This window comes from Pyxicephalus adspersus, chromosome 5 (genome assembly GCF_032062135.1).
Source record: "Pyxicephalus adspersus chromosome 5, UCB_Pads_2.0, whole genome shotgun sequence".
Lineage (NCBI taxonomy): Eukaryota > Metazoa > Chordata > Amphibia > Anura > Pyxicephalidae > Pyxicephalus > Pyxicephalus adspersus.
In genome coordinates, this window is record NC_092862.1 from 146,953,289 (window position 1) to 146,974,222 (window position 20,934).

Sequence of the window (20,934 nt, forward strand, 5' to 3'; positions counted from 1 at the left end):
GTCCATGTGTCACAGACTCAGGGGAAGAACAAACACAGGTAAGAGGGTGAATCTAGCAAACTGCTTGGTGCTCCTGGTTATAATAACACAGCACTGAGTGACACTGCGGCGGAGAGCTCACTGCTGTAAATGATGATAGGTTGTCACCATTGTGTGTAGACGAGGCGGAGATGGCTGTCCTGTGATTAAATAACCATTCACAGGTATATGTGATTATTTTGTAATTCTGAATACAGTTATAAAACAATAAAGTGTTGGAGTCACTAATATTAGGTCTTAGGGGTAAGAACCAGAGTCACCGAGCTTGCTGTTGTGATGAGGCTCTGCTGCCTTCAGAATATAATTGTCAGCATTGCTGGGCTCTGCCCTGTTCCCCGACATGACAGCGCCTGCGCCAATCTCAGGTGGTGTCTACTTACCTGGGCTCTGCCTTATTCTCCGACATGCCAGTGTTCACCTGCTTAGCTCCAACTTTCTCCTGTATGGACCCTGCTCCTCTTCTGCAGCCAGTAGCACTACTTACTGACAGGGCCCTTTCCAAAATGTATGTAGAGGGCAGGTTTTGCATTGTTTGGGGTAACATGTCCTAAATTGAGGCAGTGGGGGGGGGTCTAAGTGAGAAGAGGGTGTATTCTGTCAGCGTTCATGTGGCTCCGGCAGTATTGTTGTGGCTGCAAATTGCACTCTGGGTTACATTTCCACATCCTATAACAGTTATTCTGTATTGCAGATTACCCATAATCCCTGACTGAAGAGCCTTGAGAGGTGCGACATGGAGCCAGAACGGAATTCCTGCACTTCTCCGTCCAAGCACAGCCTCAAGTCATATCTGCCTCCACCTTTAAACCAGGTATTAATATTAATAATATTAATAAACAGGATTAATATAGCGCCAACATGTTACGCAGCGCTGTACAGGTATCAGTCATAACTTCATCACACTGCACCGCCCATTTTATTGTAAGGGTCTTAAAGGGACGGGAATGGAGGGGAAATCTCCCCAATGGGGTTACAAACAGATTTTATAATCTAACTGAAATCTTCTCTGTTCCCCACTCTGTAGTTTATCCTTTTGTGTCACCAATTAGTCTGCAATGACCCCGCCAGTTGATGGCCCTTCGGTGGAAATTCTAGGCTTACTGACTGTCATGTTTATCCCCTTTATAGTACCTGGATAACCTCCTGGAGCAGCATAGGATGTCTCTGAGTGATCCTGACCATCATCAGACCAGCCCTGCCACCTCTCCCTCATCACCCCAGCCTCATGTCCGACAGGTGAGCCTCCTGCTTGTGCTTCCGCTTTTACCCAAATTCTATTCAGTCTTGGGTCAGACAGATGAGTTCCCCTCTACTACCCTTCCATGTTTTTCCCTTAGTCCTTGTGCCCCAATCACAGGTGAGTTTCCTCTATCTGTTCCTGTACCCTGGACTTTCCAGTGCTCCTTCCTGAATCCTTTTCGCCATTACAGACTTTCCAGCAGATGAGTCCCCTCTTCCCTAGACCCTCCCATGCTCCTTCCTGAGTCTTTTTGCTCTAATCCAGCCTCATGTCAGACAGGTTAGTCCCTCTGTGCATAATACGCTCTCATGCCCCTCCCCCAGTCCATCTTCTTCAACCCAGCCCAAGGTCAGAAAGGTGAGTCACCTGTTCTTAAGACTCTTCCAAGCTCCTTCCCCAGACCCTGTGCTGTACCCCAGCTCACGTCATACAGGTGAGCCCTCCTGTGCCATATACCCTCCCATGCTCTTCCCCCCAGTCCATGTGTTCCACCCCAGTCCCAGGTAAGGCAGGTGATTCCTCTCTTCCCCAGACTCTTCCATGCTCCTCCCCAGCCCCATGTCAGACAGATGAGCCCCCCTGTGCCATATACCCTGTTCCCCCAGTCCATGTGTTCCACCCCAGACTCAGGTCAGGCAGGTAAATGTTCTCTAGACCCTTCCATTCTCCTACTACAGACCCTGTGCTTTTCCCCAGCCCCATGTCAGACAGGTGAGTCTTCCTGTGCCATATACACTCCCATGGTCTTTCCCCAGTCCCTGTGTTCCACCCCAGCCTCAGGTCACACAGGTAAGTCCTCATTTCCCTGGATTCTTCCATGCCCCCCCCAGACCCATATCACACAGGTGAGACCCCTCTTCCCTGGACTCTTCCATGCTCCCCCCCCCCCAGACCCTGTGCTACTCCTCAGCCCCATGTCAGACAGGTGAGTGCCCTCTTACCTTCTCTTAGAACCTTTTCATCTGACTGATTTGATTTTTTTCTTTTGTAGATCATACTGAATATCCTGGAGAAAGAGAGGCGGTCAGTCAATATGGATGTCTCCAGGCTCAGCATGTCCAGCAGAGCTTCACCTTCATCAACAAGCATGACAGGGAAACAGAATTCCCTCTCTGCTGGCACTTCTGGTGATGAGTCATTCTCATTGACAGACCAGAACATTTCCAGCCCTGATACATCGTTATCAATGAGCATTCCAGGTGATCAGGATGTGACTAAACCCAGCAATTCTGAAGGCTCCTTATCCTCTGTGTTGGCGAGCGGAGCAGACGATCAGGATGTCCCTAATCCAAGCAATGGGAGTGACTTGGCCTCTTCTGAACCTTTAGCAAGTCAGAGTGTCAGCAGTCCTGGCACTACTCGAGATGCGTTACCTTTATTAATAACGACCATGGTTGTGAATCGGGATATCCCTGGACATGATGCTGCTAGTGACACAAACCCTTCATTAACAATGAACGGGTCAGGGAATCGGGATGACTCTGAACATGGAAGCTCTGCAGACTAACCCTCAATATTACCACACAGGGCACCTATTCAGGATGTTCTCAGGATCAGCTGCACTAATGACTTATTGCACAACGTGAAGAATCATAACGTAGCTGCTTCTGAAACCTCCAGCGTCTTGTCAATTTCTGCCTTATTGAAAGACAAGCCAGATCATCAGGATTTCCCTGGTCCTGAGAGTCTGGCATCTCCTGCAGTATTAACAAACAAGACAGCATGTCAGGAATTTTTAGGTTCTGACAATGCTGGTGACTCTGTGGAAATGACAAGCAAAACAGTCACTCAGGATGTCCCCAGTCCTGGTACAACCAGTGACTTGTCATCTTCAGTATTAATGAGCAGGCCTGGGAATCAGGATATCCCTTGCTCTGACCCTACCAAGGACTCTATATTAACCTCACCTTTCACATTCACATGTTCTTCCCATGTAACAAACATGCCAGTCAGTAAGGAAGTCCCTGAACTCAGCACATCCAATGATTGGTCTTCCCTTTCAGTAAGGAGCCATCACCAGGACCCTCAGGTGAGTCTGCGGTACAGGTGGGTTTTTTCAGGGGGTTTCCTGTGCAGAAACCTCTGATAGAAGCTGTGATTCCCAGGATTGGAGATGGGGTTCTGTGACATCACTCATAGTGAAGCTGAACAGATTTAGCTGCCCTGGAAATGTTCAGCTCAGTGACACCTTTTGTGGTTTATTAGCAGAATGGCGATAAATCTCTGGGGGAGATTGTGGAGTTCAGAGACCGGCCTGAGAGTCCACTGGACCCACATCAGAGAGCCCCAAAGAGCCCTACCTGCCCGGCCCTGGTATTAGAAGGTGTGACATCATCAGTAACACAGGTGAGGTCATAACCCGGGTATGTGTGATGTCACTCCTAGGATTTTATTTAGTACTTCACCTAGCAAGTTTGGGAAGGGGAAAGGAGGTGTGGGGAACTTTCTTGGGGAGATCTCCCACCCCTTCCTGCCCCAGTGCTCCTTTGTGGGGCTAAAACTATTTCTCCTTACTTCTGAGGATTTCATCACCAGCTGTGCATTCATTGGCTGATTCTGCAGGCTAAAGATAAATGTGGTACTTCCTCTGCTAGGGACCCGCTTGTAGCACTGGCACCTGGCACACATTGGCACAGCGTTTTCCTGCCTTGATTGCACCAGTTTGAGAACAAATAATCATATGATCGCTGCTCGGGACACCGTCATTATTATACACTGATCTCTCCAAGCATCTTCCCTGTAGGCACTGTGAGGAGCACGGCTAGAAAAATCTGCCATATAGACTCTGTAAGAAGCGACACTCTGTGACCCCCTACAGCCAGAGATCCTATATTTATCCCGGCTCAACCAATATTTGTGATCATTTTCCTGCAAGGTCACCCCATATCATCTATACCATATACTATAATACATGGGGAGAGGAACAAGGCAGTGCTCCAATTGTGGGGTCCGCAGAACCCATAAACCCGGGTGGAGGATAATATAAACACTGAAATGTTCTATACTGCGACTCTGCTAATGTATTTTTGTTCCCTACCAGGGGGAGGCGCTGCAGCTCCATTCGGCTGAGTTTGAAGAGCTTGCGGGACCTCAGCGGAGCTGTTCTGCAGTGCAGATTGAGGTAAAGTGTCACTCCGCCCACAATCCTATGTTCACTAATACAGGGTGGAGCTCTGTGACGTTTATTCAGTTCATTAATCATTGATGGTGCAGGTTGTACCCCCCGCCCCCCCCACCCACCTAAAGTTGTCTCTCTGTCCATCTCTGCTCTGCAGGTGACCTTTGATGACATTGCAGTATATTTCTCGAAAGAGGAATGGGCAGTGCTGGAGCCCCCCCAGAAGGATTTGTACCGCCAGGTCATGATGGACAATTATCACTTCCTGAGCTCCCTCGGTAAGTGCAGAATCCATCGAATATCCAACCTGTGCAAGGTTTTATATAGAATATGGAAGGGTTAGAACCTCTTCAAGGTAAAAGTGAATTTATGTTTATTTTCTGTGTGTTCACCAGGACAGGAAGTGATGGATAGTAGGCTTTTATTAGGTTGCCCTTTAATGTAACACATACAACACTATAGCATATGTTGGCACTGTAATAATACAGGGAATGAGTTTTATCTTTTATAAGAATAGAATTCAAAAGCAGAATTCATCTGTAGTTTGCCCATCCGTGGGGTACATTCTCCATAATTCTATGCTGGAATGAGGTGACTCCTATTCACAGGCATGGGAGTTACATCATCTCCACTCATCTAATCAGGAGGCTGGAATCTCCGAACCAGGAAGAAGACCAAGGGAAGTGACAGAGAGGGGCACAGACGGGGCAGCAGAGGGGTTGCTTTGGTAGGTTGTTGTGTTGTGATAAGCACATATTCCGCACATTCAGGGAAATACACTTCCTGGGGCCCAAAGTTTAATTCAACTTTCTGTCACAACAAGAATCTTTATATTATGTACTTTGTTCCAGGGTTCCTATTGGACAAACCAGGCCTGATATTACGGATAGAGGACGGAGAGGCCGAGCTCTGGGAGGAACGCGGTGCTCTGGGCAGGTTCAGTCTTTGTGGTAAGTTCCCCCACACACCAGGAGATATTATTATTATTATTATTACCATTATTATTATTATTAACATTATTATTATCATCATTATTATAATTATCATCATTATTACCATTATTATTATTATCATTAATATTATTATTATTATTATTACCATTATTATTATCATTATCATTATTGTTATCATTAATATTATTATTATTACTATCAGATGTCAGATAATCACACTTTATCCTTATTGCAGGGGGGAATCCATCCCCGGGCACTGCGGGTCTCCAATCTCGGGATAAGGAGACTTCAGAAAATGTGGGAAGAGGTGAGGCCTTTTTTATGTTTCAGTTTTTCCCTCTATTATATTCTGTTTGGAGAGAGATGTAAAAGTTTAACTCCTGACTGGTTAGTACAATTCTAGGAGGATGGGTTATGTCATTGTATGATGTTTAATACTGAAATCACCAGGAACTGCCCGACATGTGAATCATGGATATCCTCTCTAGGCCTGGGCAGTGGAGTCAGAACCATAGAGATCCTTTAGGGCAGGGGTGTCAAACTCAAATCACATAAGGGGTCTGAAATCTAAAACACAGGCAAAGTGTCGTGTGGAACTATTTATTAGTGTTAGATGAAGTACAGAACCTGAGACATATCACACGCCATCCTCGTGCATTAATCTGAAAATAAGAACAGGCTTGCCTTCGTGAAGCATGAACATATATTCGCTTTCCCAACTTTCATTATTTTGTCCCCTTCTCTTGTTAGACATTATGGGAGTGATTGCTTTTTTTTTGTTCTTAGCAGCTTTTTCTGAAGTCGGTGTACCTGACCTATCCTGGCCCGTCTATGTTAGGGGAACCAGTGATTGTGCTGAGGTGGAGGCCGGTGTCTCTGGACACATTGCTAATGTATCAACCCACTGAGATTCCATACCTGGAGCAGCATAAAAAAATGGAGAAAACTGTAAAATAACTGTACAGTAGCATGTATAATATATATATAATATAAAGATTTATTTGTATTGGATTCAATACAGCTATTTTGTATTGAATCCAGGACAAAATTATTTAAATTTCCTGCTGCGCCTTCCGCACACACTGACGCATGCACCAACATCACCGGGGAAACCCCGGGAACGTCACTGCATTAGCCGGCTGAGGATCAGAAGAAGAGGACGCCGCCCGAGGATGAGATCCGTCAGGCAGGACGCCGGAGGACGCAATGGGACAAGGTACGTGTGTTTTTTTGTTTTTTTTTTTAATTGTTTTTAGCTACTCCAAGTGTGGCTCGGGGTTACTGCTTTTTCCATGTTTTTTTTACCCCGAGCCACACTTGGGAATACCGCCAGGCGGGTTTAGGGACCCAATGGCATGTTTAGAGAGTGAGGATTAAAAGGCGTACCCCTGGCTGAAGTGAAATGGAGGAAAGGGGGTGAGTGAAAGGGTGACTATAGAGAGGGGTTGGGGTGAAGGGGGAACCATGAAAGGTGTAGAGTGAGAAGTAAAAGGGGCATTGAGCCAATGTAAGGGGGAGGAAGGGTCACCAAGGCTGTTGTAGAGAGGTCAGGGTGAAGGGGGCACCAAGTCTTATGTAGAATGAGGGGGAATTGAAGGGTCCACCATGAGTAGGATTCCCATTGTAGGTGTAATGAGGGGGAGTAGAAGGGGTATTATGTCTGGTGTGAAATGAGCATTTTGGCCAGAATAGATCGGATGTGGAAGACTTGCAGTGATCGGTGTACCATAACCTATGATTGTGCAGAACGCCTCCATTTTTATGAAGTTGCCCCTTGTCTGGGTCAGTCACTCTCTCATCTTTTCTTTTCAGATCCCAATAAGAGTAGCAGTCACCTGGGGGCTCTGATGAGATTGGTGAATGAGATCCCCGGATTCCTTCTAGGTGGATCTTCTCCTGGCCATAATCTGGAGGATGCAGAGAACATCCAGCTGTATTCAGAAGGTGCGTCATTGGCCTTGTAATGTTCTCTGTGATTTATCACCCACCTGTATATCTCACCTGCTATATATATACCTGTATATAACCCAATAAGTCTTTATTATGTGGTCAGGAAAACCCTTGTGGTGCTGTAATGAGTACAACCCAGCAATCTTTTCTATCTTTGCGTAATTAGTTATATGTTAGGTGTTTGTAACATTGTAAAGTGTACCTGTCATTATTGCAGGCTGTATTGTTATTAGTTTCCCGGGCACTGATAGGCTAATCCAGCTTTCCAAAATGCCCTTAGCCCTTTCCTGAGTTTCTTTTCCTGAGGAACACAGAACCATGGGGTATCTTCTGTCCTCTGGGAATTCTCTGCCTAAACAATGACTATGATGGTCTTTTTATGATGTAAATCTGTGATTCAGGTTTTCCAGTGAAAATGGAAGAAAGTTCCCCATCCTGCACTCCAGCATGGGTTTATAATCCACAAATCAGAGAGACCCCCGAATCTTCCAGTCCTGGAACCCCTTGGACCATAGAAAAGAGCAACCCTGCTTCAACCAAATCAGAAGAAGGTAATTTCCTGGGTGTTGCCATCATTCTGTCTTCTTTAATGTTTTTGGGTTACGAGGTGATGTGGTCTTGCTGAGAGCTCATGATGTAAGGATTGTAGACAGCAAAATTCGGATGGACCTGGAAACATTGTACCGGCTTCCTTCCATGCTTTTCTATTAATTTGATTTGTTCTTGCGATCATAAAGTGCAGAAATTGGTCAAATATTCAATTATTCTGTGTTACATATTACACGAACCTTTCTCAGCAAGGGTTCTACAAGAGGGAGCTAGAGGTTCCATGGGCAGTGTGCAATTCTGGAATAATCTTATGTCTATCCAAACCACTAATATAAGGGTGACCCTCCCTGACCACCAGTTTATGGGGTCATTTCTGTTCTGACCACCAACATAATGGGGTACTAAACTGTCCACTGATGTCATGGGGAACTATTTCAGTGATCAGCATGGTTAGGAAGACTTGCACCAATGATTGAGGGGGGTATTGTCCCACAGACCATTAGTTTCAAGGGATGCAATCATTTTTGCGTTTTTCCTGGTCATTGTTTTTTTATATCATTTCAGGAAAATTACTGAAAACAGTTTTATTGTATAGACCCGGGTGTTGTAGAATCATCTCTGCTGGGTGTCATCCTCTTGGTGGATCCTGATATTTATTTCTGACCACATGGATGCACTATGTGTTGTATATAGATTCATATTTATTGGGGAACCTGACCGCTAATATTTCAGGGGTAATATTGTTCATGGTAGGAAGATTGGAAGGAGCTGCTGTAAAATGAGGTACATTGAGCACAGACAGAATCTTGTCCTTTACATTCTGAGCTTCTGATATTCGTGGTTTTCTCTATTGTGTTATAGTGGAGGTCCCCCTCCATCCCCCGTACAGACAGAGCCAACTTGTCCGACACTCTCACCTGCAACCTCTACAAATCAAGAGCGAGCCTGACACCTGCACTGCGACATCATCGTCCAGGGAGCTGCGGATTAAACAAGGTGTGTCTGTCTATTTGTTTGTCTGTCCCTCGCTCCTTCTCTCTATCTCCCTTTCAGTCTCACTCCCTCTCTTTCTAAAATCTCCCCTCTCTGTCGCTCTCTCCCCCCCCCTCTGTGTCGCTCTCTCCCCCCCCCCTCTCTCTCTCTATCTCCCCTTTCTCCCTCTCTCTTTCATGTTAGAGAGGACCTGTTGTGGCCATTATCTTGGAATAAAGGTCCCTGTGTAGCCTTACAACCTTGATATTGAAACATAGTGTGAGCCATCGCACACAATGAGATGCCTGGACACAGCATTGCTGATGTCAGGCCGGGGCAGCCATTCATGTTGTATGGGAACCTTCATTGCTTTGAAACATTCATTATAATCGGTTCTCTTTCATAAAAGTAAAAAAAATTTGTAAAATATTGATTTTTGTATTCCTTTGTCAGAGGAGCTGCCTATGGCCTGCAGCCCAGCTAGCAATGGCTCATCCATGAAGATTAAGGCTCCCCTTAGATATAAACACCCCGTGCCAGGATCCTGGGAGAGTCACCCCGCAGACAATGGCAGACATTCAGGAGGTGAGATGGAATCATCCTGCAGGATTTATTTGTTGTTGTTGGTTTTATTCTGTATTCCATTTATATTTCTATTCCATAGCAGGTGGGAGAAACCCGTGGACTTCTCTTCCACCATCAGCCGGAGACTTTCCATGTAATTCCAGTGTTTTGTCATCTCCTCTCTCTGATGGCCCCAGCGGTGCCGCTCTCAAGGATCTTCACATTAAGATTAAACAAGGTTGGTGATTGTTAGCCCTCTGCTGCATTGCAAGGGGGTGTTTGGGGTTACAGAGAAATCTGGGGGGATTTAGTTCTATGCAGGTTTTTTAATACAGAGGAATTTCAGATTTTCCTAAAAAAGTAAATATTCTTTATGATTTACAAGCATTGTTTTATATAAGAAGTTTCTTTTCATTGTCAGTGGCAGTTCTTCTTTTACAGGTGCCATCCTCCCTTGTGTAGTACAGGGGATGAGTTGTCGAATATTATTTCTATATTATGCAATTGTTATATGTAGGCTTCAGATAATTGCAATGTTCCTATAATTTTGCAGAGGATTCTGGGAGTGAGCGAGACCCAACAGAGTCACCGGTCTGTGGCAGGAAAGTTCCCAGCTCTCCGATGGCTCCATCTTCCAGCATATTGGAGCACCTTAGACTGAGGGTGTCACCCAGGAGATCCACTATGGCTAGAAAGAGTCCACACTGCCAAGGTTTGGCCCCTGTCATTGTTTTAGGTGTAGTAAGGTCAGGTTACTGAATTTGACCAAATACATTGCAGTCTAATTACAGAAGCCCAGCTAAACCATCCACACAATCAGAATCTTCTCTGGAAGGCTCCCATTGAGGGTGGGGCTCAAATTACAGGGTGAGGTTTAGGCTAAGGAGGGGGGAGAGTCTAAAAGTGTCCCAAAACAGGAATGCTGAGTTCCTGTCCTTCAATTGAACAAACTGGGGAAGTGCTGCAGATTCGGCCCAGTGGTGCCTCTAGCAATGCAGTTTTTCAGGGATGTATAAATCACAAAGATGACTGAACAGAATATATTGTGACAGTTATTACATGCAATATCTGTCAGCTGTTGGTTTGGCCTTCGGGATCAGGAATCTGTTATCTACATAACACAGTCGGTTCATTTCCTTTGTTATTTAGAAGTTCCACATGGGATATCCCATCTTCATGGTCTGGTGAATTGTCTGAAGGAGATCTCAGCAAATCATTTATGGACGCAACCCAGTGCTCCGCCCACTGGCCGACGTGGGGTGGAGACGGATAAATCCTCCGCAGGTCAGTCTGTGCTACTAATATACAAAGAGAAGGGGCATCAGATTTCCTCACCTCCTGTAACCACACCCACAGTGACATCACATAAATCTGTCATGAATAGCCACACCCCCAGTGACATAATACATTTCGGCTTATGTTATAACCAACCACATCACGTTTCTGCTTGTCACGTTATAGCCACACCCCCAGTGACTTTGTGCAATTTGAGTTTTACCACACCTCACTGTATTCCAGATTCTCCCCGTGCAGTGAAGAGACCGGCCCTGGACTCCTCCAGCCCCTCCTGTGTGCTCAGCGTTTTGTGGAGATCCCCAGATGAGGTTCTCAAGGAAGGTAAATGTTGTCCTAATTCCTGTTTCATCCATTGATGAGGATGTAAGCCCAGTCTGTGAAATCTCACATTTGTGTCCTTTCAGAAATCGTTTGCTTTGTTCTAATCCCTGGTGATCCAGTTCTGTTGGACAATGACGCTAACTTTATAAATGTGACATTTGGGGAGGGGTCACTTCTAGGTTGACTTATCAGAATGTGCGGTTCTTTCTAAGCGTCTAGGATTTTATTCATTTTCATTGGCTGCTGCAGAAAATTTTGGGTCGTCCGCCATCTTTTCTGCCTCTTACAGAACCTTTGCCTCTTTTTCCTCTCCAGAACCATCTCCTGCAGCGAGTGGGTCACCCAACCCTTTCACAGTGGCTGTGACTAATGGATCTGAGCAGCTGAGGGGCCCGGAGACCAAGATGGTGGAATCCTTCAGATCGAGACTTGGTGAGTGGCATTGCAGCGTATAATTCACTGCTCCCCACAATGTTACTTCTTGTCTGTATTAAATCCACATAACATTGCAGACAAATCTGACATCCAGGCTGCTGGGGTCCGATTGTCGGGACATGAATGTATTTTCCATGTATGGAGACCGGGGTGGGTTGCTTGAGGTGACTGAATGTTTGTGTTGTATTACAGCTGAGCCACCAGCAGAGGTCACTCCATCATCAGGGAAATGTCCAGATCGGGTGAACATACGCCCCTCTGGGGGGCACAATGCGGGCAACTTTGGCTTTCAGAAAACGGAGGAGCCACGGAGGACGGAGCTGGGGGTGAAGAGGACACACTCTGATGGTAAGATGCATCTTATACTGACATTTAGCACTCCCAGATGTGGTGGGGCACAGACACCGGGCACCCCCCAGTTGTGGGGGGGGGGCACAGACACCGGGCACTGACACAAGAAGGAGCGCCAGAAGCCTTCTTAGAGCTGCGTGTTGAATCCTCCACCCCCAAATGCTGAGTTGAGTTTGCAGATTTTAGATTTTCATGGAGGAAAAGATCCCGTCCGTTATTCTTAGACCTTACCTCTGTGTTGTAGATCTCTCTGCCCTGTCGAGTGGATCGGGTTCAGCGAAAAGGCCGACCCTGGACTCCTCCAGCCCCTCCCGTGTTGTTGGCACATTATGGATCCCTCCAGATGGTGAGCATTGGTTTGGGGAATAAATCTAATAGTATTCAGCCATATTGGTGCTGCATTGTCTGATCTCTATGTCACATGACAATGCCGTGCTTCTATGTACATTCTGCTCCTCCATGAATATAACTTGGTTGTCACCTCATCACTGACTTCAGCTGAACTTCATGAACTCTGCTCGGCTCTTCTCTGTATAATAGTCAGTTGTGCTGACTGGGTGCTGTGGGTGCAAAACCTGGAGAGACACCAGACTTCCTCCCCTCCATGAACATGAAGAATAGCTATGTAGGGGATGGGGAGGCAGCAAGGAGGGGAGGCTGGGGAGCGGAATGGTGGCAGTATAGAGGACGATGGCAATATGAAAATGGTGGGGTGAGGCTGGCTGGAGAGCCAATAAGATGGCAAGATAGAAGAGGGAGGGAGAATGGAGTAATGGCAGGATTGAGGGGGCAGAGGGTTGGAGAGCAAATTAGATGGGCAGGGTAGAAGAAAGGAGGTTGTTGGAGCAGAGTGGACAGCAGGATGTAGAGGGAGCCGGTGAGTGCAGGGGTTGGACAAAGCTGGGGAACAAAATGCTTGCAGAATGGAAGTAGGGGGCTTAGGAATGAAGGGGGCAGCAGGATAGAAGAAGGGGGCTGGAGCGTGGTGGCAGGATAGAAGGAAGAGCTGAAGGGTGCTGGGATGGCAGGATGGAATAGGGGGTGTGTGTGAATGATTCAGAATGGATGGAATGGGGGGGTGAATGATACAGAGTAGATGGAATGGGGGGGCTGCATAATGCAGAGTGGAGGTGGATAAAGTGAATAGCAGGATAGACTGTGCCAGGAGGGCGGCAGGGCGATCACCGTTGTGTTTTTAGTTGCCCTAACAAATATTTTGTCTGCAGATGGGAAATGTCCTCTGATGAGTGTGAGAAATTGTGTGAGGAAGATCCCCAGCTGCTGGGCCCTCCCTCCTCCTGTGCGTGGCGCTGTCTCTGCTGTCCCTGAACCGTGTCACACCCGCACCGGCACACATGGTGAGTATCGGCCCCCTTGGTGGTTGGCAGGGCTGGGGCGATGTTTGCACAATCAAATGAATTGCTTTTCCCATGTTTGCTGGTTCTGATTGAGCTGCTGGTTACACATTTCTCAGTATTCTGACTTCTCATGCAGCGTTTCCATTGTGTAAAGGTGGCGGCATTCCGGGGAGGATGATAGAAGTAAAGGAGGAGAAGAGTCCGAGCCCAATTCCTACACCCACCAGGCAGTGTGTTCCACCCTCTGAGAGCCCTGGCAGCCCCAACCAATCAGGTGAGCAGCTTAAAAAATATTTTTTTATTTTCTACAATATAGGTTGCAAATTCTGCTGCAGCACAAAAATAAAAAGAATAATAAAAATAAAAAGAATGCATCGGACAGATAAAACAAATGATGAATTCAGACAAATCGGCTTCCCCTTAATACGAGGACACAATAATAAATGCCAATGGTGATGGATAATGTATTGTTCTGAATTTTGGGAGGTAGGAAACCTCACACCAATAGCAGCCACTAAGCGGGCATCCGGGATTCAGTGCCCCCAATCACTGCCATCAGTCATCCCAACCAAGGGCCAGAAATCTATCCCTGGCATTTGTGGGGAACTGTAAGAACTTTCCCTCTTCTGGGGTCATTACCATCACACAGCATTTCCAGGTTCTCCAGACCTGACTTTTGTGATGATGTGTAAAAAAAAATTAAATTTATTATTAATAAACAGTATTTATATAGCGCCAACATATTATGGAGTGCTTTACAATAAATAGGGGTTGCAAATAACAGACAGATACGGACCGTGACACAGGAGGAGGAGAGGACCCTGCCCAGAAGAGCTTACAATCTAGGAGATATATAATGATTATTACTGAAAAATAGTTGAAATCGGTGCTGATCCCAAATCTGAGAAAATGTCCCACAGTCAGCTGCGACTCCTCATATATGAAATCATCGCTATATAGATGCTGGGATTGGCTTTATTGGTCACTAGCAGAACCATCGTCTGACTTCTGTGTCCTCTGATTGGCTGGTTCTGGATTCACCTGTCTGTAGATTCCTCATCGCTCTGCTTTTCTCCCCCTAGGAGGCTCCACAAACATTCACCTCAGTGGTCTGATGAAACTCATGGAGGAGATCCCGGTGGCGGAATCCAGCAGCTCTTCCCGCGCCATGTACAACATTGCCATTGGACACTCCATGATGAGAAGACCCGAGCGAACCAACTTCCTGTCCTACTACAACGGTAAGGGGCGATCATTGTCAGTCAGTCAAGAAGATCCCAGCAATGGGGTGAGCTCTGCCCTAATCACACAGGCGGCCGTAGAGGGGCACCAGGGCAGTAAACGCCCAATAACGGGCAACGTCCTGCAGTGCCACCTTCCAGATCACATGATCTCCTTGTACCAGTGATAGAAACTGACAAGTGGGGAAACTGCATTGCATTTGCCTTACTTCCATAATAAACAGAGGGTGTCTGGGGCCCCTAAACAGTTTCCTATGGGCCCATAGAGAAGTTTTATGACAGTAAATTGTCACTGACCACCCCACCCCCCTACCCCTAGTGTCAGTCAGCCTGTCCTGCAGACAGGTTCTCTTTGTTCTGCTGTAGAGCAGTGGAAAGTCATGTGATCTGGCCTTATTTTTATGTCACAGCTTCCTGTGTCAGCCTTGTGTGAAATTTGGGGTCCCCCCTTATGAGGATCTCACTGCTTCTCTTGTAGATGATGGCAGCTTCCAGGCCGAGCTGAACGATAGCACTGTGGCATCGGTGGATTCGGTGTATAGTGACGATACCAGCTTGTCCTCCGATAATTGTAAGAATTGTCTGTGATGGCGGGAATTCTATTTCCATCCTATGTGGGCCCCAAATATCATACCCTGGGGAGGAGGGGAGGTTACAGAGTCACCACCATTCTATCCCTGGGACTTCTGTGATGCCAACCTGGCACCGAGCACTTCCAATGGAGGCATTACTGGTATATTGCTCTCAGTGAACTGCCAGTATACCAGGTTACCCAGCCCCCTCCCTGGATCATTTATTAGGAAACAGAGGATCTGTTCTGTGTGGTCCCCAGGTCCTCCATGATTAAGATTCACACAAATGATGGTGATTGGTTCAGTGCTGTCACATGATCCTCCATACCCAGAAGTAGCAGGAAATCTCCTTTGCAGAGGGCCATCGATCAGCGGTCACTCCACATGGGTGCTCTGACTTCCTGTATACAGTGATGACAATTCGTGATTTTTGTTCTTTGTTCCCCTCAGTGGATCCGTCATATTCAGCCATCGGTGGGCTGCAGCGGGTGGTCAGCGAGTTCGCTGAGATCGGCTCAGTTAGTCCTTTGGTAGCCGCGTCTGGTGCCCAGGAAAGTCAGAAATCCAAAGACCCTGCAGCTGGTGAGTGCACCCGGTAATGATGTCCCCCCTTTCTATGTGCACCCGGTAATGATGTCCCCCCTTCACTTGTGCTCAGTAATGATGTCCCCCTTACTATGTGTGCCTGGTAATGATGTCCCCCCTTCACTTGTGCTCAGTAATGATGTCCCCCTTACTATGTGTGCCTGGTAATTATGTCTCCCCTATACTGTGTGCCCAATAATTATGTGCCCCCCACATTGTGTGCCTGGTAATGATGTCCCCCCTAAATTGTGTGCCCCTGACTCTGTGCCCGATAATTACGTCCCCTGACTGTGTGCCCGTTAATGATGTCCCCCCTACATTGTGTGCTCGATAATGATGTCCCCCCGACTCTGTGTGCCCAGTAATAATGTCCCCTGACTCTGTGTGCCCAGTAATAATGTCCCCTGACTCTGTGTACCCATTAATAATGTCCCCTGACTCCGTGTCCCTGGCAATGATGTCCCCTGATTTGGTATGGCCAGTATTAATGTTATTTCTTTCTTCTTAGCTTACACTTCTCGGCTGAGCGATGCTACGAGGGGGTCACACAAGGGGAAAGCAGTGAGCACAGCGAGTGTTTGTTCGGCTGAGGATGGTGAGATATGTCCACCAATCAGAGCTCTTCCTGATGTTCCTCGGATTTCTATAATCTCACATGAGTTCTTTGCAGGAGACGCTGCTTACGCCGCGCTGTGCGGATTACAGAAAGTCGTCCATGGCTTTAATGAGCAAGAATGTGTGAGCCCCTTCTCAGCAGTGCGGAGCGCCCCTCATGGCGGGCTGAGGGATTGCATGGCCAAGAAAAGCTGCGGTCAGGAGGAAGAAGGTGACAAACATTGAACAATGGGGGGGGGGGCAGAATTGTTCCCTTTGTATTAAAGTCTCCACCAGTATGGTTTATTGATGCAGTGGGGGATGGGGTGGATCTGGGATCCTCGGTGGCTCCGCTCTGATTATCTGAGACTTCTCTGCATTTTCTCTTTAGAATCTTCCAGACTTCCAGATTCCTCTCCAGCTCTGAGCACTCAGTTTCTGTGTGAAGGCTCCTGGCTCCCCAAGGCTGGTAAGAGGGTAATAGGGTGAGATGGGTGCAGAACCTCCAGTGCCAACCTGTGCCCAGTCATAGTGCTCACTGCTGTCTCTGATGTTCCATATTTTGCATCTGTATATAGCGCCCCCTACATGTCATCTGTCTCTGATTCTCTCTCCCTGCAGACTCCTCATATTCGGCCCTCAGTGGTCTACAGAAAGTAGTCAATGGCTTCTCTGACCTCGGCTGTGTCAGTCCATTCTCTGCGGTCAGCACATCTGCCAGTGAAAGCGCTGTAGAGATTTGTTCACGAAAAAAGAATGAACAGCCGGCACCGGGTAAGGAATCTGAATCCCCTCTGATTGCAGATTTTACAACTGGACAGATTCTTTCAGATCTTATTCAGTTCTGTGTCTGGGTATTGTGATCACTATGAGGGCGATTAGATGTTCCTTCCTATCACCATCCTTATATTGGGGGTGGGGCGAGATTCATGGAGTCTGATAGATGTCCCTGTATATTCGTTAACCGTTGGACGGCCATCTTTATTTCCCGCAATGCCTCTGTGCCTGAGGAATCCATAATATTAGGACACATTATTCATACACATTCAATGTATTATTATCTCACCTTTGATTCCTGTGTGTCCACTGTACATGGTACCGTGTCTCGGTATGTCGGGCCCCGGGATCTGGCGTGTAATTGCTGTGTTCTTCTCCTGTACAGACGCCGGTTTGTCTGCTCTCAGTGGACTGAAGAAGGTGATTAATGGCGTCTCGGACAGCAGCTGTGTGAGCCCGGCCACGGCCTCCAGTAACCCGTCCAGTGTGGGAGAACCGGACCCCGGTATGAGGAGGAGATGGGAGCAAAGTGAAGGTTAGTTGGATCATTTTCCATCAGATACTGGCAAATCTTCATTCTCACGCAGCAAAATCAGATAAATGGGCCCCTTATCCTGTGTATTGGGGGGATGGCAGTGGTTTTGGGGTCTCATTTGGTGTTTTTTGCCTTCCAGCCGACACTGACTTTGCTCGCTCTCATGGACTATCCAATACCCCACATAGGAGCCCCCCACGATCCGGAGCCCAATGCATTGACCTGACGCTGGAGGAGGAGCCCACAGGCGCTAAAGCCAGGACAGCCAATCAGGAGAAGCAGAGAAATGGTGCAGATTTTGTCTGTTTTGTATCTTTGGTTGATATTTGTGAATCTGATATTTCCCTTTATTATACTTTATAATACTTTGTGCTGCACCCAGTAATGTAATGAGAGTTATTGTTCATATAACCCCAGAATTACCCATCAGCCAGACGGTAAAGCCAATGGGAGGAGGACGGCTCAGACCCCCAAACAGCAGCCTGCTCATCGATCTGACCGAAGAGGAAGAGACTTTTATCAGAAACAAAGCAACAAACATGGAGGCTGCCCGTAAACCTCCTAATGGTAAGAGGGGGGAATTGGGGAGTAATAATAACACCAGGGGAGCCGTGTTATGGGTAAATCTCAGGCCTGTGGGTGGAGCTATAGAATGTCACATGACGCACAAAATACGCTGTGATGGGGTGAGATGATCACATTCAAGACTGCCGTGTAAAAATAATGTGCCTGGAGATTTGAATATAATTATTCAAGCAGCACTCTGCATACACTGGGGGGGGTAATGAGGGAGCCAAACAAAGGGAGCACTGTAGGGGGCGCTTTCATCAGGGAAGTATTTTAAGGGGGGGTATAATGAGAGGGGAATGGGGAGGCAAAGTCTGAGGAAATATTATAAATCTGGTACTCGAATGCCAATTCCAGGGCACATCTAGGGGTTCCTCCTTCATAGGGGGTCTTCTGGTTGAGGTTTTGGGGGGTTATGTTGCCGTCTCTGTAATATGTGTGTCCTTGTTCAGTTCCCCCAGTCTCAGCCAGTCCACATAAAGCCCCCACGGACAGGAAGCACCGAGCCACCGGAGCCAGGACAAAGCGAGACATTGCGGACAGACCACTGGACCCGGGGCCCTCAGGAGCCCACAGAGGGGGTGAGGTGTTATTGGTGATATTGGTGTGGAATCTGTTGGGGGTTGACTGCTGATCTCACTTCCTGTATTATTTTGTCTCTCCAGGAATCCCCTCCATAAATGAACACATTAGCGGCCTGGAGAAGCTCCTGAAAGGAGTACCAACGTTCACCCCACCGAATACCCCGAGTGGGCAGCGCCGTAGCGGGAGCTGGTGGTTTAAGAGCACATCCCCCCATGGTAATGTTCAGTAAAATAATGGTAATGTTCAAGTTGAAAATAATGGGGCTCATTTATAAAGAAGTGGGAATCAGATGATAAGGAGCATTGTGTTTATATGATGGTAATAAAAGTAGCAAACATGTCAGCTGATCAACTGATGGGATGAATGGGAAAGGGGTGGGGTAACGTGTGCAGGTGTAGTTAGGTGAGGTGGTAAGAGTGGAGTTAGGTTCAGCAGTGTTGGCGGGGTTAGGTGTGTAGTCAGAGCCGTGAGGATGGAGTAGTTGCGGCAGTGAAGGTGGGATTAGCTGTATAGTTGGGGCGGTGAGCGGGTTAGGTGTGCAGGCAGGGTGGTGGGGTTAGGTGTGCAGGTGGGATGGTTAGGGTGGGGTTAGGTGTGGTGGTGAGGGTGGAGTTGGGTTCGGCAGTGTGGGTGGGGTTAGGTGTGCAGGGGGTTAGGTGCGGTGGGTTCTCTCACATCAGGATTTCGGCTCAGTCTCTTCTCTTCTCTCCAGAGACATGATTGGACGCAAGGATCACCATTGCTGGACAGGGAGAGGGATTTAGGGTCCTATGGTGACCTCACAAAAGCATTTTATTGGAATGGACTGAATATAAAGGGGGATTCTGCCTATCTTATGGATCTGCAGATCTCACATCGGGAAAAACTGACAATCTGAGATTTACACACATTGACATTAACCTGGAGGGGCCCCAGCCGGGGACACAACAACTGGACCAGCTGCGGATGGGGAGGGCAGAGCCGATGTCCAAAGTGTTGGTGAGTAGCAGTGTTGCAGGTCAGAGGTCACAGCTGCCTGTTATCGTCTATTTTTATCTCTATTTGTTTCTCCACAGGGGGGCGCTGCTCCACCACCATGAATGGAAGGCAATTTGTGTGCCGACTAAACTCAGTGTGAAGACCCCGAGCAGCAGAGAAATGGCGACTTCCTGTATACGGTATATACTCCCTGAGGGTGTTAAAGAGGGCAAATCCCATTTATTTGGTATGAATAGTACACAGACGGATTGTCTGTACCCCCTGCCGCCTAGTGATGGGGTTAGGGTATCTCTAGTGAGGGGTTTGGTTAGTACCCCATCATACAATCACATTGTAGACAATTGTGTGACCCCTGAACGCTTTGCATTGCTGGTACATTTCAGTCCTAGCTGTTGGGGTAGAAGGGGGCGCTCTGCACAATGCTTTGAGAGCATTATCGGTGATCATGTGACTTGACTTCAAATTCCGCCCTTTTTTTCCTTGCAGGGTCCGCGTGTCTCTCCCCCATCAATGGCTCGGGTGTTGGATAACATCGGACTTTTCAGACTTCCTTCCCTCCATCGATCTGCTTTGAGCTGTGCAGTACAAGGACTCATCCTGCAGATGGCGATCTCTCCATAGGCGCAGGATTTTACCTCAATCTGGGCCCCTATTATTGACATTATGCTGTCACACTGACAATGGCGGCTTCAGAACCGTTACAAAAATGTTATTTTTCTACAGAGTCACTTTATGTACATAGAACGGCGACAATCTGTACAGATAGAAGGTCATGTGACCGGATACCAGGGTCCAATCTCATGGTGATTGGTGCAGCGTATTTTGTGTTTTATAGTCCTGCCGGAAATGTTTTGTATTTTATCTGTGCCTATTAAAGGACCAGATAACAGATCGTGGGCCGGGTGATGCAGAATTATTTGGGACATTTATCAATATGTAAAGGGGGAAGTTATTTATTAACACGCAGCCAGCTTCCTGTCCGGACTTCTGTTTCCTGGTCCTTTAATGGAGCAGCCGCTGATTTGACCCCTCAGGATCTGAAAGCTGAGGATATGCTGACTGCCCAGTAGGGGGCGCTACACCTAACAGGGTCTTTCTATAAGCCGATTGTAGCTGAAGAAAAACATTTCACAAATAAACGCTTTCTACCTCACTGATGTCAGCACATGGAGTCCATGCGGGGGTAGGGCCATGTGGGGTGTCATCCTCACCCTTTCCTGACCACCTTGTGTGGCCCCCACAGCCATGGCCCCCACAGCCATGGCCCCATATTATTATTAATATTATTATTAATAAACAGGATTTATATAGCGCCAACATATTACGCAGCGCTGTACATTAAATAGGGATTGCA

The 20,934-nt window shown here is 47.3% G+C and overlaps 1 protein-coding gene across 9 annotated transcripts in view; it reads left to right on the plus strand.

Moving 5' to 3' along the window:
• Positions 1 to 20,733, plus strand: part of LOC140331787 (uncharacterized) — a 55,030-nt gene extending 34,297 nt beyond the window's left edge. For 2 of the 9 annotated variants that reach the window (XM_072413075.1, XM_072413071.1), the window contains exons 12-33: positions 10,535 to 10,669; positions 10,904 to 11,002; positions 11,318 to 11,434; positions 11,630 to 11,785; positions 12,033 to 12,134; positions 13,015 to 13,146; positions 13,283 to 13,420; positions 14,229 to 14,387; positions 14,866 to 14,958; positions 15,410 to 15,541; positions 16,053 to 16,139; positions 16,215 to 16,370; positions 16,530 to 16,607; positions 16,760 to 16,912; positions 17,301 to 17,450; positions 17,590 to 17,739; positions 17,868 to 18,017; positions 18,470 to 18,598; positions 18,683 to 18,817; positions 19,315 to 19,580; positions 19,658 to 19,759; positions 20,067 to 20,733. In XM_072413075.1, the coding sequence (XP_072269176.1) occupies positions 10,535 to 10,669; positions 10,904 to 11,002; positions 11,318 to 11,434; positions 11,630 to 11,785; positions 12,033 to 12,134; positions 13,015 to 13,146; positions 13,283 to 13,420; positions 14,229 to 14,387; positions 14,866 to 14,958; positions 15,410 to 15,541; positions 16,053 to 16,139; positions 16,215 to 16,370; positions 16,530 to 16,607; positions 16,760 to 16,912; positions 17,301 to 17,450; positions 17,590 to 17,739; positions 17,868 to 18,017; positions 18,470 to 18,598; positions 18,683 to 18,817; positions 19,315 to 19,322 (2,459 nt within the window). In that variant the 3' untranslated portion in view covers positions 19,323 to 19,580; positions 19,658 to 19,759; positions 20,067 to 20,733. Of the gene's footprint in view, positions 39 to 730; positions 851 to 1,167; positions 1,276 to 2,270; positions 3,309 to 3,484; positions 3,626 to 4,319; positions 4,401 to 4,554; positions 4,676 to 5,248; positions 5,348 to 5,585; positions 5,658 to 7,162; positions 7,295 to 7,701; positions 7,852 to 8,710; positions 8,846 to 9,274; positions 9,407 to 9,485; positions 9,624 to 9,938; positions 10,098 to 10,534; positions 10,670 to 10,903; positions 11,003 to 11,317; positions 11,435 to 11,629; positions 11,786 to 12,032; positions 12,135 to 13,014; positions 13,147 to 13,282; positions 13,421 to 14,228; positions 14,388 to 14,865; positions 14,959 to 15,409; positions 15,542 to 16,052; positions 16,140 to 16,214; positions 16,371 to 16,529; positions 16,608 to 16,759; positions 16,913 to 17,300; positions 17,451 to 17,589; positions 17,740 to 17,867; positions 18,018 to 18,469; positions 18,599 to 18,682; positions 18,818 to 19,314; positions 19,581 to 19,657; positions 19,760 to 20,066 lie in introns of all 9 variants that reach the window. The other 7 variants (XM_072413066.1, XM_072413070.1, XM_072413068.1 and 4 more) reach the window with 7 other exon arrangements.
• The last annotated feature ends 201 nt before the right edge of the window (positions 20,734 to 20,934 follow it).